The 13782-nt window shown below is 35.6% G+C and overlaps 1 protein-coding gene across 1 annotated transcript; it reads left to right on the top strand.

Annotated features, from left to right (window-relative positions):
• Positions 1-2794: 2794 nt before the first annotated feature.
• LOC131549467 (uncharacterized) lies at positions 2795-13621 on the top strand. Its single transcript, XM_058791680.1, has 8 exons — positions 2795-2912; positions 4123-4223; positions 6376-8069; positions 8166-8193; positions 8724-8760; positions 9255-9303; positions 9733-9784; positions 10665-13621. Exons 2-8 carry the CDS (start codon positions 4124-4126, stop codon positions 12197-12199), a joined length of 3495 nt encoding a protein of 1164 aa, XP_058647663.1. The 5' UTR covers positions 2795-2912; position 4123; the 3' UTR covers positions 12200-13621.
• Positions 13622-13782: the final 161 nt, after the last annotated feature.

Raw genomic sequence — 13782 nt, 5'->3', positions numbered from 1 at the left:
ACACACACTCGTTCAGAGAGAGTTCGATTCACGGCCAGTGTTGGGGTGTAACTACTTATGTACCGGAATTGTGCGATTTAATTGCAAAATAAATGTAATTGTAAGTAGTTACAGTTACTGAGAAAAAAAAAGTGTAATTAAATTACAGTTAGGCCTACACTCTCAGAAACAAAGGTACAAAAGCTGTCACTGGGGTGGTACCTTTTCAAAAGGTACACTTGTGTACCTGTTAGGTTCAAATATGTACACTTTAAATACTAATATGTATCTTTAAGGTTCCAAAATGGACTCTTTAGGTACAAACATGTACCTTTTGAAAAGGTACCGCCCCAGTGACAGCTTTGTACCTTTATTTCTGAGAGTGTACTTATGAAAATGTTAAGGACTACAAAGGGGGTTACATCTGAATTTTTTCTCACACACACACACACACACACACACACACACACACACAGATAGATTTAATTGATTTCTATCCTAAATTGCAGTGACTGCTCTAAAATATGAGACACCATTGTTTCAGGAGTTTAGGACACAGAATTGAACACATGCTTATTTAATAACTGTTATATTTCCTATTTGGGTTTATCTATATGCTTTAATTTTTATTTAAGATTAACTGTTCTTTTTCCAAGGCATTGTTAGATTGTTGCAGTGTTTCCTGTCATAGTTATGCAAATATTTGATTTCAAAACCATTCACAGCTATTAAACTATTTCTTGTTACGATTTTAAATCTGTATTGCACCTCAGAACAACCTCAAAGTAAAAAGAGGTGCTAAAGTCTATGCTTCAAATGAAATTATAATGATCTAAATTCAAGTGATGAAGGATTTTTGAAAGTCTGATAGTAATCCGTGTTGAGTTCTACTGTAAGGTTAACCCTGCCTGCTTTAAATGTTTCAAAATGATAAACAGTTAAAAACATTAGAAATTTAGAAAAGTACAATACAAGAAGAACATCTTAATGTTGGCTCTCCATCACTCTCCGGAATAAAATGATACTGTAAATGTCTTCGACGTAACAGTCAAAAGCATAGGATGCTGTAATGCTTACCAAAAGTCTGAACACTGAACTATCGCATGTGTCAGGTGTTACAAGTTCTCAAGTTCTTGTAATTATGAGTTCAAAGATGTGAACGATTTATACAAGGTGGTATCTCGTAATTAAGGTGATTACGACATGGCGTGAACGCACCTTTTGTTTCGTATCACAATTGATTCACATGGGCAGAGTGAGAGCGTGAGACAGAGCCTGGAAGCATGTCCCACGCCAAATGCATGAACCACATACAGTATATATATTATATGTGTGTGTGTGTGTGTGTGTGTGTGTGTGTGTATTATATGCCAGTAGTGTTTGGGAACTGCACATGAAAGCTGAAGTTTGAGAAGGAAAAATACTTTCAGATAAAACTCTCCCACGCTGCTCAGACAATGGTTCACATGTTCAAAAGACTTGAATTAGGTCTTTCATTTAGTTTAGAAGAAGGCTTGATGACTTTCAGTTAACTCAGGATCACAAAGAGGTCAGGAACTTCAAACAACTGACCATGGTAACTTTTCCTCCAAATTACCAGACTACGGAGATGTATAATAAACTGCTGTGTAATAAAAATATATAAAAAGGGATTTAGAAATCTTTCAAACAAGGGCGTAGATTTTAGTGTGTAGTCCTTTCTACATTGTCCCTAGAAATAATTTTGATCAAACAATGAAATATATGTGTATGTAACCACTGTTGCCGCATCTCAAACAGGTCACACCATTGATATTACCTGAGAAGTTAAAGAAATACACTAATGCATGTGTGGAGTATAAGAACATATAAGAGCCGAAGTGTTTGAAAGATATGAGCTGAATGATAACGTTTAGCTTCTTTAACTTTCATCATACTTTTTTTCTTAATTCAGTTTATGTCATAAAACTAGCGAGCCAAGCCAGTAGTAATGCTGACGCTGATTAAACTAAAGAAATAATTAGAATTAGAATTAGCTCAATTTTGCAGTTTTAGAGGTGATTGTTAGTTCCCAGCATGCTTTGCATATGGCTGGATATGGAGAGTAAATTTTGAAATTAAATGCTATTTTATGTGTTTTTAAGAATTTCTGTTATGTTGAAGTTTTCCATTGTGCAGAAGAGTATAGAGTTAAATATAAAACATTAACCCTTGTTCAGTGAGCAGCTTTGCTTGTGCTAGTGCAGTATTATACCAGTATTTCTCAAGTATTTTCCTACTTGAGCTGTCTGGCTGTATACAGTCTTTTAAATGTATAAAATAACTCAAAGTCAAATACAAACAGGCCTCACTCAGAATCACAGACTTTTGAGAATCAACTTAAAATAAATGAGCATATTTCACTAATTATATGAAATTCATTGTGTTATAGATTAATTAATTCAGGAGATTTTACATGATTTATTCAGGTGGATTCCATAAATAAAAAAAAAAAAAAATCAAGTCTTAAAAAAAAAATTGAGGAAATCCGTTGCCTTAAAATTATTAAGTAAAAAAAAAAAAAAAAAAAAGTTAAGTGAACTTGACAATTCACTTAAATTATTTTTTAAAATTATTATTTACTAAATAATTTTAAGGCATCGGGTTTCCTCAATTTTTTTTAAGTTAAGTCAACTTATCACTTTTTACAGTCCAGAAAAGTAACCTAATGAATGAATAAATGAATCTAATTTCTGGTTTCTTCTAAAATGTGTGTATTTGACATTACATCTAATCCACTACATCTGCGATAAATTATAAATCGATTAATCAAACTCGCTTTGCTGTGTCTGGTTTGCTCGTGTTCAAACTCCTCTGACTGTAAACTCAAATCTCTGGTGAAACACATTACTGAGAAAGTGAAAGTGACGGTAAAACAGACAGAGGAGAGGAGAAAACTCGCGGAAACAGCTCGAGTATGCAACATTTATTTTTCTCTTGAATATGTAGAATGTCATTAAACTCAATTGTGCGTTTATTAATGAACTACAACATTTCCAGCGATGTGAATCACGCCACACACGATAATCAGATTCCTCATTACTTAAGTTTAGAACAATGAGAGTGAATACTTATGCAAACCTATGACATCTAAAAATCGCAAAACTGAAACTAAGTAAACGTGTTGTGTTGTTAAATCTATTTAAAAGTCAGTTTCTGGCTCTGTTTTTAACAGACAGGTTCCTGTTTTTGTGCTCAGTATACAGGATCCATTTAAAGGTGTGACACACTGTAAAAACTGCTGTCTCAACCCAACATTTGAGCCCGGTCTCATGAAAATGCGTACGCCAAATAAAAACGCAAACTTGTGGTATTGATACCCAAAAATGGACTGTGGCGTGCATATATTACGCAGTTTTGGCTTGCATATGATACGCATCTACCCCACAACCCTAATCCTACCCATTGCGTAGCATATACACGCCAAAGTCAATTTTTGCATGTTGTACAAAGGTCAGAACCAAAAGATTTGGCTCCATTTCAATTTATGAATTCTAATTGGCCACAACCAGTCTTGGAAGTAACGCGAGTTATGTAATCAGATTACTTTTTTTCAAGTAACTACCCTGCTGAAAAAAACAAAACAATAGAACTCTGCCCAAAACACAATAGAAAATGTAATGGTTTTAATGGTTATAATGGTTATAATGGGAATTGTGTTGTTTTAATGGAAACTATAATGGTGTCTACTGGTATGTGATGGATTCTATTGGTGGGATGTTAAATCCTGTTGGAAAAATGTCCAAAACACACTACAAAAAGGAATATTGTATTGGTTTTACTGGAAAAAGCTAATGGTTTATAATGGTATTTTAATGGAAACCATTGGAATTTCTGTGATGGTTTCTATTGGTTTTTTTTTAGTAGGGTAGTAAAGTAACGCATTACTTTTTAGTTTACAAGAAAATATCTGAGTTACTTTTTCAAATAAGTAACTCTAGTTACTTTGTTTTCCCATGTATTGACTGGCAGCTCTCGTGTCGCCATGTTGAGAGAAATCAGGAGTAAGTGCAGAGCGTTGTGTGTAAACATGTAGTTCTAGACTAAACGTGAACATGCGTTAATTCATCTCACTTGCACAAAAAGATTGAGTATTTATCAAAACGCCTGTTCTTGTGTGTTCAGCATGGCTACAGTAGGAGTGGATATGATTGAAACAGCAGCTCTAGGGAGATCCTTCCAGCTGGGGATGCTGTACGACTGCAGGAAAGATGCTCTCATTCCAGGTACCGTACCATAATGCAACATTTCATCTCACCCTGATTTGCTGAAGACTCCCAAAATGTGAAAATTGAAAAGATAGCAGACAAAATTAATTTTTGAAAATCTATTTGGGCAAAATACAAATCTGACTTAAGTGGAATGCATCATCGTTTCAGCTATTTAAACTGAAACTCTGTTATGATGCTTGATGTTGCAAACTACTATTTCATATAATACATTTTAAAATTATTACTGTAATCAAACACACAGGTTAGAAGTGCAAACACTTTTACAGTTTACCTCACTTTGTATTCTTCTTGTTATTTACCTATAGCGCTATCACAATTGAATCTCACACAATCACAGGAATCAGTATTTCTTGCAGCTAAAATGAACATTCTGGAGGGAAAGGTGCTATTTATAAAGTCACTTGTTTTGTTCAGGACTGAATTTTGAATGAATTAATTGACTAAAAGATTCACTCTCTTACAAAGACCATTGCTTGTTTTGCTCCTGAATGAATCCATGTTGTTGAAAGAATCTTTTCATTTAAACATTCACAGATATTATATATACACTGTAAAAAAATGAATGTCATTTTAACTGTAGAATATTGTAAAAACACTACGAAAAAAAAAAGAAGTTAACAGATTAAGAGTAATTTCCTGTACTATAAACAGGGAAAAACTGTAAAAGATCTAAACAGACATTTAATGTAATTTTACAGTAAAATGCTGTTAATTGTACAGATTTTATTAGTAAAAAAGAACAAATCAATGTATCTGTAAACTGACATTCCCAGAATTCTCTGCGTCCACATTTAAAAGTATTTTAGTTAAATAATCATGTTTCTTAATAGTGTTTGTTATCAGTTATGTACTTCAGGGTTTTATATTACATCTTCTGTTGTTTGATGAACTTTCATTGCTTTATTTAAAAGTCGTGTGTTACTATGATGGTGTTTTGCGTTTTTGGGAACGACTCTGTCTACCTTCTCTATATTAGTATATACTTCAGCTTGTGGAAAAGCCACTTGTGATGAACTTTGTGCATGTGGCTCACGATTTCCAGATTCGCTCGGTGCATCGGCATAAAAAGTCAACGATGCGATGCATCGGTTTAAAAAGTGTGCGTCGGATACAAATTGGCATTTGTATCGCGATGCATCATTTCTAACATATTTGCATTGGTAAAACTGATTTATTTTCATATAATTATTAGTATATGCGCTATACTTTTATTATTTAGAAAGTAACCAATAGATTGATTTCTCTAAACTGTTTCTCAAGAGCGTTCTTTCAGCACCACTGCTGCTACATGCATATATATATGTACTGTATATATAACATATCACAACACTACGGAGACCGAGGCGTGTCAAGTCATTTCATTCGCGTTCTGTTCTGACGCGCATTTTGAGCGTGCTGTGCACACCTGAAGCGTGCGCACATTAAAAAGCCTCTCAAACAGCCCCCTCATCCCGAACTGGTAGTTGTTTCAGAAAGATTGTTGACTTCTACCGTATTGACCACCCTGTTTATAAGACGACCCCCCTTTTTCAAGATGTAAATCTGGGAAAGGCTTTTTGAAAACTAAATCTTGTGTTTAATTAAGAAAAAAAAAATTCTTAAATTATTTTCATATTGCATATTTTTTTCCTATTTTAATTTTTGTGTTGAATGTATGGTTTGTTAGGATCGGACAATATTTGGCCGAGATACAACTATTTGAAAATCTGGAATCTGAGGGTGCAAAAAAATCTAAATATTGAGAAAATCACCTTTAAAGTTGTCCAAATGAAGTTCTTAGCAATGCATATTACTAATCAAAAATTAAGTTTTGATATATTTACAGTAAGAAATTTACAAAATATCTTCATGGAACATGATCTTTATTTAATATCCTAATGATTTTTGGCATAAAATAAAAATCGACAATTTTGACCCATACAATGTATTGTTGGCTATTGCTACAAATATACCCCAGCGACTTAAGACTGGTTTTGTGGTCCAGGGTCACATATATGAAAACTTTGCACTATTTGTGACCGCATCACACCATCAACAGTCACTGATGCTCATTTCACTGGAAACATCTGATTGCTTCATTACTAAATCACTTTATGCCTGAATGGACCTAAAGTGTAATCAGTCGCAATTCTTCTTTTTTTTGCAGGAATCACACTGTGGGATCCAGATAAGGTCCAGCAGAGTTTACGAATCCGTCCCCAAATTAACGCCGATTTCAAAGTCACGGCTTCAGACTCCATTGAGGACAAATCAACCTTACTGAACATTGACAGCTCCCTGAAACTGAGTCTTTTAGGTGGACTGGTCAAAGTCACAGGAGCAGCCAAATATCTCAATGACACCAAGAAGTCTTTCAGACAGCAGAGACTGACTCTACATTATCATACAACCTGCAGGTTTGAAGAACTGACCATGAATCACTTGGCACCTGAAAATATCATTAATCAGGACGTGTTTGATAATGACACAGCGACACACGTGGTGACAGCAGTGCTGTATGGAGCGGACGCCTGCTTCGTGTTTGATAGAGAAGTTTCAGCAGATGAGAACAAAAATACAGTAGAAGGAGAAGCAAAACTGGCCCTTGAGAAACTCAGATTCATTTCAGTAGATGCGAACGCCAGTCTGAAGATGAATGACGCTCAGAAGAATGCAGTCCAGGAATTCACATGCACGTTTTATGGCGATTTCCAGTTACCGTCAAACCCGACCTCTTTTGAAGATGCTCTGAAGGTTTTCTCTGATCTTCCAAAACTTCTGGCAGAAAAGAAAGAGCTTGTCGTTCCCGTGAGAGTTTGGCTTTATCCTCTGGACAAACTTCACTCAAGAGCTTCAAAACTTCAGAAGGACATCGACATGGATCTAATCACTGCAATAGAATCAGTGATTGAGAGTCTAAATACAGCTGAGATGAGATGCAGTGATCTTCTGAAGGACTCACCTGCTCTGACTTTTACTGTATTTCATGATAAAATTCTGCAAATGAAGCAAAACTGTTACAAGTACAAACTGAAGCTCATGAAGAGACTCGGCTCTCTGCTGCCAAACATCCGTGGAGACGTGATGAAGGAAACGGCACTGAACGAACTTCTACAAGAACATGAGGAATCTCCTTTCAGAAGATCTGACTTTGCAGAATGGCTGAAAGAGAGAGAAAGAGAGTCTGATATCATTAAATCAATCCTCCGACAGCTGAAGGATGCTGGTGCACAAGCAGAAGTCAACATAGATCTGATATTAATGGATCTGGAAGTTGAAAATCTGGTCTGTTTCACGTTCACGTCATTGGACTGGACAGATGTGCTGCTGCTTCAACAAAAGGCCTGTTTGAGTCCTTCAGCAAAAGAAAGAAATAATGAGAACCGCCCTGATACAAAGCAAAAGTCTTGGCTCAGTCCTGAGATCCAAAAGACCATGAGGAGCAACTTAAAGACATTTAAGAACTTGATTGATTCAAAAGATCGTAAACCAGCCAGGTTCATTGTGTCCTCGAGAGAAATGGAGAATAATCCAGGTTCCTGTATTCTGCTGTATGAAAGTGAATGTGACGAAGCTGTTTGTTTAATTCCTCCATCACAGCCTGCCTGTCCAGTCACTGAAGAGATCAATGAAAACACTGTCGTTGTGAAGGTTCCTCCAGCATGTCCTGCTACAGTAGAGCTCAGATTACAGTATAAATCTCAGCATGCCTCAGTCTGGACGTCTAAACCAGTGATGAAGGATCAACACACAGTTACTCTGACTGATCTGGGAGCAGGAACTAAATATGAGATCAAATGTGCAGCGGTGGGGAAACTCAACTACACCGTATACAGTGACGTCACTGAAGTTACCACAGAGGTATGTATGATGATCCTTCAGCAAAAAGTAGTTGAGAATGTGTGCCTTATCTTGGTTATTTGCAACATGTTCATTTGTATAAAATGGTTCTTTTAGGTAAGGAGGTGTACTGTTATTATTATTGGTGAGTCATATATTTTTCCTACCTATAAGTTGTTGCTAAACATGGTTCATTTTTGAAATTAAATGATGATAAAACCGAGGTCATAGTGTTTGGCCCACTGGCTCAATGCTTATTCTACCCCCTTTTCTGGTTTAATTACAACTGGTGTCAAAAATGTAGGGTTTGTTTTGGGCTCCTTTTTATAGACGGCTGATTTTGAGAAAGCAATAATGATGATTTGTTGTTTTATTTTCATGAATGAATTACTGTAATTCTCTCTATTTTGGAACTGATAACAGAGGAAGCATTAACCTTTATGTGGCTCAAAAATCATTTTAATATTCCATAATTCCAAAAGAACTTCTTTAAATAAAAATGATAAACCATTGAAGTGTCCATTAATGAAACCAGTCCTAAATATTAACAGCTCTGACCACCTGTGCACTGTTGAAGACAAACATTCACATACTTAACTTTATATTTTATATCCAATGAACACATTTATAAAAACTTGTTTGTTGTTTTTGTCTTCTTATGGCCATTTGAAACAGATGACTCTTCTGCAGGACGAAGTGAAGTGATCAGAAGGTGGGACAGTCCTGTTATATTTTACAGTTATGTGTGAATATGTTGAAGACGGCCCTGTTTTACCAAATTTGGCATGCTTCCTTAATTTGCTACTCAAGTTCATCAAGTTTTCTGAAGCTTTTATGATGCACTTAAAATATACAGGTACATTTTGAAAGAGTCAATGTGTGACAGTCATTAGATCAGATGCAGATCACCAAAGAACTATTGATGATGCATGAAATAAACACGAGGGATCACGAAAGTTGGGTGATGTTTCCCTTCGCATTGGAAGTGTTACAAATGTTCTTTTTGCCTGGTGCCTTTAGAAAATATCAAAATTGAGGTGTGACCTCATTGTATATGTAAAGCATTTAAAAACTGAAAATGATTTTTTTTAAAGTGTGGTTATTGATGAGCAGTTCACTGGTTAATAAAATAAATCCAGAATCTGGTTTAAAATGAGAAAATGTTTAAATTGAGGAAAATTATTCTTTTTCTATCTTCTCCTGCAGAAGTCAGAATTTGAATGTATTGAAGAATCCTGATGTTTCCAGCAACAAGGTATTGTTATTGTTCATCAATATGAGCACACGTGTTTATAGAGATCTGTGTTTGTACATCTCAGTGTTTTAGTAACTTTAGATACTAAAGAAGTCTCCTGGATTAAACCTTAAAATAAGATATTTAAAGGGGTCATATGATGCTATTTTAAAGATCATTAGTTTGTGTATTTGGTGTAATAGAATATGCTGACATGCTTTAATGTTCAAAAAACACATTCTTTTTCAAATACTGTACATTACTGTAGTTCCTCCATGCCCCGCCTCTCTCAAACACGTCTTTGAGCTTTGTAACTCTGCAGATCGTATACATGCTCAAACAGCTACATAACACACTAAAGAAAAGGAAAACAAGAAATCGCATCATATGACCCCTTTAAGAGTGCCATTTAGCCTCTTAATGTGGAGTTTGTCTTTTTTATTGGAGCAGGTCAAGCCGTCTGTGATCAACCCAGAGAGCAGCACACAGAGCCAATCGTCAGGTAACCGATAATGACATGTGATTTAAATCATTAGAGATTGAGGTTTTGTTACAACCCTAAATTAATCATTGCATCACTATTTCACGACACTCATTGTTCCAGTCATCAGTTTTGAACACATACTCGGGTCATATGTGACCCTGGACCACAAAACCAGTCTTAAGTGTCAATTTTTTGAAATTGAGATTTATACATCATCTGAAAGCTGAATAAATAATCTTTCCATTGATGTATTGTTTGTTAGGATCTGACAATATTTGGCTGAAATACAACTATTTGAAAATCTGGAATCTGAGGGTGCAAAAAAAAAATCAAAATATTGAGAAAATCACCTTTAAAGTTGTCCAAATGAAGTTCTCAGCAATGCATATTACTAAGTTTTGATATATTTACGGTAAAAAATGTACAAAATATCTTCATGGAACATGATCTTTACTTAATATCCTAATGATTTTTGGCATAAAAGAAAAATGGATCATTTTGACTCATACAATGTATTGTTGGCTATTGCTACAAATATACCCCAGCGACTTAAGACTGGTTTTGTGCTCCAGGGTCACATATTAAGGAGTTTTCTAGAAACTAGGGAACATAAAACACTCACAATTTAACTAGAAGAACACTTCTGTATGTAAGATCAGATCAAGTCCATCAAATCCAACAAGTGTTATTATACCACAAGCAATAGCAATGGAAAATCACAGCTTCACAACATCGACCTGTGACGTTAAAAACCTCTTATCTCTTACTCATGAAAACAAAACACACGATCATAAGATTATAACAATGATTAATAATTAAAAGAGTTTGTTGAACTCTGCTCATGTAAACATAATAAAAGCATGTGATGTGATAGTTGTTGAACTGTGTTTATCTGTAGTATCAGTGTCCTCATCGAAGACGTTTAAACTGAGACTGAAGGAGGAGTTTCAGTATCTGAATGAAACCCCTGGAGAAAGACAAAACCTGAACGATGTCTTCATTGAACAACACATCACCGAGGACCCTGATTCTCACATCAGTGACAATAGACGGATCATGCGCAACAACATGTTCGAAGGCCAGCATATCAGGAGCGTTTTGATGAAGGGAGATGCCGGCGCTGGAAAAACCGTGACTGTGCAGAAGTTCGTCCTGGACTGGGCTGAAGAGAAATCAAACACTCATATCGATTATATATTTCCAATACCTTTTCAGAAGCTGAGCATTATCAGAGAGACGGTGAAGACGTGTAGCTTCGTGGAGCTTCTGCAGCAATGCTTCGAAAACACTGAAGATCTGAAACTCAACGACTCTGACAAGATCATGCTGGTCTTTGATGGACTCAACGAGTTTAAACTTCCTCTAGATTTCCAAAACACAAAGAAGATTACTGATATAAATGATCCAGCCTCAGTCTCTGATCTACTGGCAAACCTGATCATGAGAAATCTGCTTCCTAACGCTCAGATCTGGATCACCAGCAGACCAGCGGCAGCCAATCAGATTCCTGATGGATTCATTGATCGTGTGACAGAGATCCAGGGCTTTATTGATCTACAGAAGGAGGAATATTTCAGAAAGAGCATCAGTGATCAGAGAACGAGTGATAAAGTCATCAGTCGCATCCAGACATCACCACGCATCAAGAGCATGTGTTATTTACCAGATTACTGCAGAATCATCACAGCGATTCCTGAGAAGATGTTCAGAACAGACAGTGATGATTTCCCCAAGACCTTCACTCAGATGTACATCAGACTCCTGTTAGATCAGACTGAACTGATGCGAGAGAGAAGAGAGACCATCGTAGCTCTGGGGAGAATAGCGTTTCATCTGCTGGTGAATGGAAACTCTCTCTTCTGTTACGAACACTTAAAGAAATGTGGCATTAGAGATGAAAGCGATCTGATACGCTCATCGTTCATAAAGAAGATTGAAGACAAAAGCAAGCGTGAATTACTCTGTTTTGTGAATCGCAGAACACAGGAGTTTCTGGCAGCTTTATATGCGACTGAAGTCATTAATGTGAATAATAAGCTCCAGCTCGGAGATCTGTCCAGTCTGAAACTTGACCATGGAGTGACGTGCTTCACAAACTATAGACTTTGGGAAGTGATGGAAAATGCTTTAAAAAGTCAGATGGATCTTTTCTTCTGCTTTTTACTGGGTTTGTCGCTGGAGTCCAATCAGAGAGCTTTAAAAGACCTTCTGAAACGGAGAGAAAGTCACCCTTCATTCAGTCAAGAGGCAGTTAAAAACATTAAGGGGATGATTAATTCCTCTCCAGAAAATACAGACAAACGCAGTCTCCTGTTTGACGCTTTGAAAGAGCTGGACGAACGATATTTAATTCAGGAAATAAAAACACAGCTGAAATCTGGACTCAAACTATCTCCTGTTCAGTTTTCAGCTCTGGTGAATTTAGAAGAGTAGCTGGACGAGCTTAAGTCACATCGATCAGAGGATCTGATGGTGACGAAGGGGAACCAAGGATTGAGTGAATCATACACTGTAAAAAAAATTCAGTAGAATTTACGGTAAAAAAACAGCAGCTGTGGTTGCCGGAATTCTACTGTAAAAAATACGGTAACAACATTTTAGGTTTTACAGGTTTAACTTAAATTTACAGTTAAATACCGTAATTTCATTAACTGATGTAATGTTAATATACCAACCTATTGAAGTACTGAAATCTGTTTTGTACCATACACTGATAACCACCAAATGCAGGTGATGATGAGAGTCACATGATGAACCAAAGCCCATCACAAGCAGCTTTTAAATAATAACATATATAGAAGGTGCACAGTGTCATTCACACAAACACTAAACACCATCATGGCGAGACTCATTAAACTGAAATATGCTATAAACATTAATTTAACAACATTAGATGTAACATACAACCCTAATAAACATAACTGATAAGAAAAAAATGAGAAGCAGCATAGTTATTTTAAAGAAAAAACATCAAATTCAAACAAAATTTGAAATGCAACTTTTACAGGAACTTACCGTTAACCATTTAACAGGTTTTTACTGTGGCATTTTCACAGTTTTTTACCGTTAAAATCACGGTCATTTTTTTACAGTGTATATATGCAAAATTCAGTGTGATTAGATTAAGGATCTGCATGTAAACTTCTTAAGATTTCTCAAAAACAGATGTTTAAGCAATGCAGACCAATAGATTAATATACTATTTGAATTTTTTGTGTCAAAATATTTTTTAAATGTGGTTGCAATTATTTTTATGGCTAGTAAATCTAGCAATTTTTTCACTTTACATTGCTATTCTTGTTGTGGTAAAAAGTTACAGTAATAGATTTGCAGCACTGAAACAGTTATTTTACATAATTGTATGATCATTTAAAATAACACAGTATAACAGTATGTCCAAGGCTGCGTTCAGCCCCGACAAAACGATGCAAAACCCTGTTCTGATGATGCAAGAGTTGCAACTATTGCAGCTGAGAAGACCATTCTTTGTTCGGACTGTAATATGATCTATATGACTTTATTATTTTTATTGTGAGTATTAGGCTTATCATTATTGCTGATCACTGTTGTTGTGCTATGATATTGTAATATTTACCATTATATAATCAGAGGAGTATAGAAAAGTTTATGAAAGTGTCACTCCACAATACAATAGCAAAATATATAAATATGCATAGTATTTTTATGTTACATTAATCAGTGTTTAGCACACCTTTCTAAGGAAAGGATATGGACCAGAAGACATTGCAATTACATGATATTTTAGTTATTTAGACAGACCTAAAGAAGTTCCAGATCTATACTTGTGCTCTTATTATTTCACTTATTTTGCCTTTAATGTAAATAAACATGTGCAAACAATATACTTGCTCTTGTGAATTTATTTTGATGTTAATTTAATTTACTCACAAATTCCCACTGTATATAGCAGTATGTGTGTGTACACAACAGCCAAGATTTGTGTCAGCTTATATACAGCATCATGGGGCTGTCTTACATTTTTAATACCTTTTATT

The sequence above is a fragment of the Onychostoma macrolepis genome, chromosome 11 (assembly GCF_012432095.1).
Source record: "Onychostoma macrolepis isolate SWU-2019 chromosome 11, ASM1243209v1, whole genome shotgun sequence".
In the NCBI taxonomy this organism is placed as follows: domain Eukaryota; kingdom Metazoa; phylum Chordata; class Actinopteri; order Cypriniformes; family Cyprinidae; genus Onychostoma; species Onychostoma macrolepis.
This window is presented reverse-complemented; position numbering and strand designations above follow the sequence as displayed.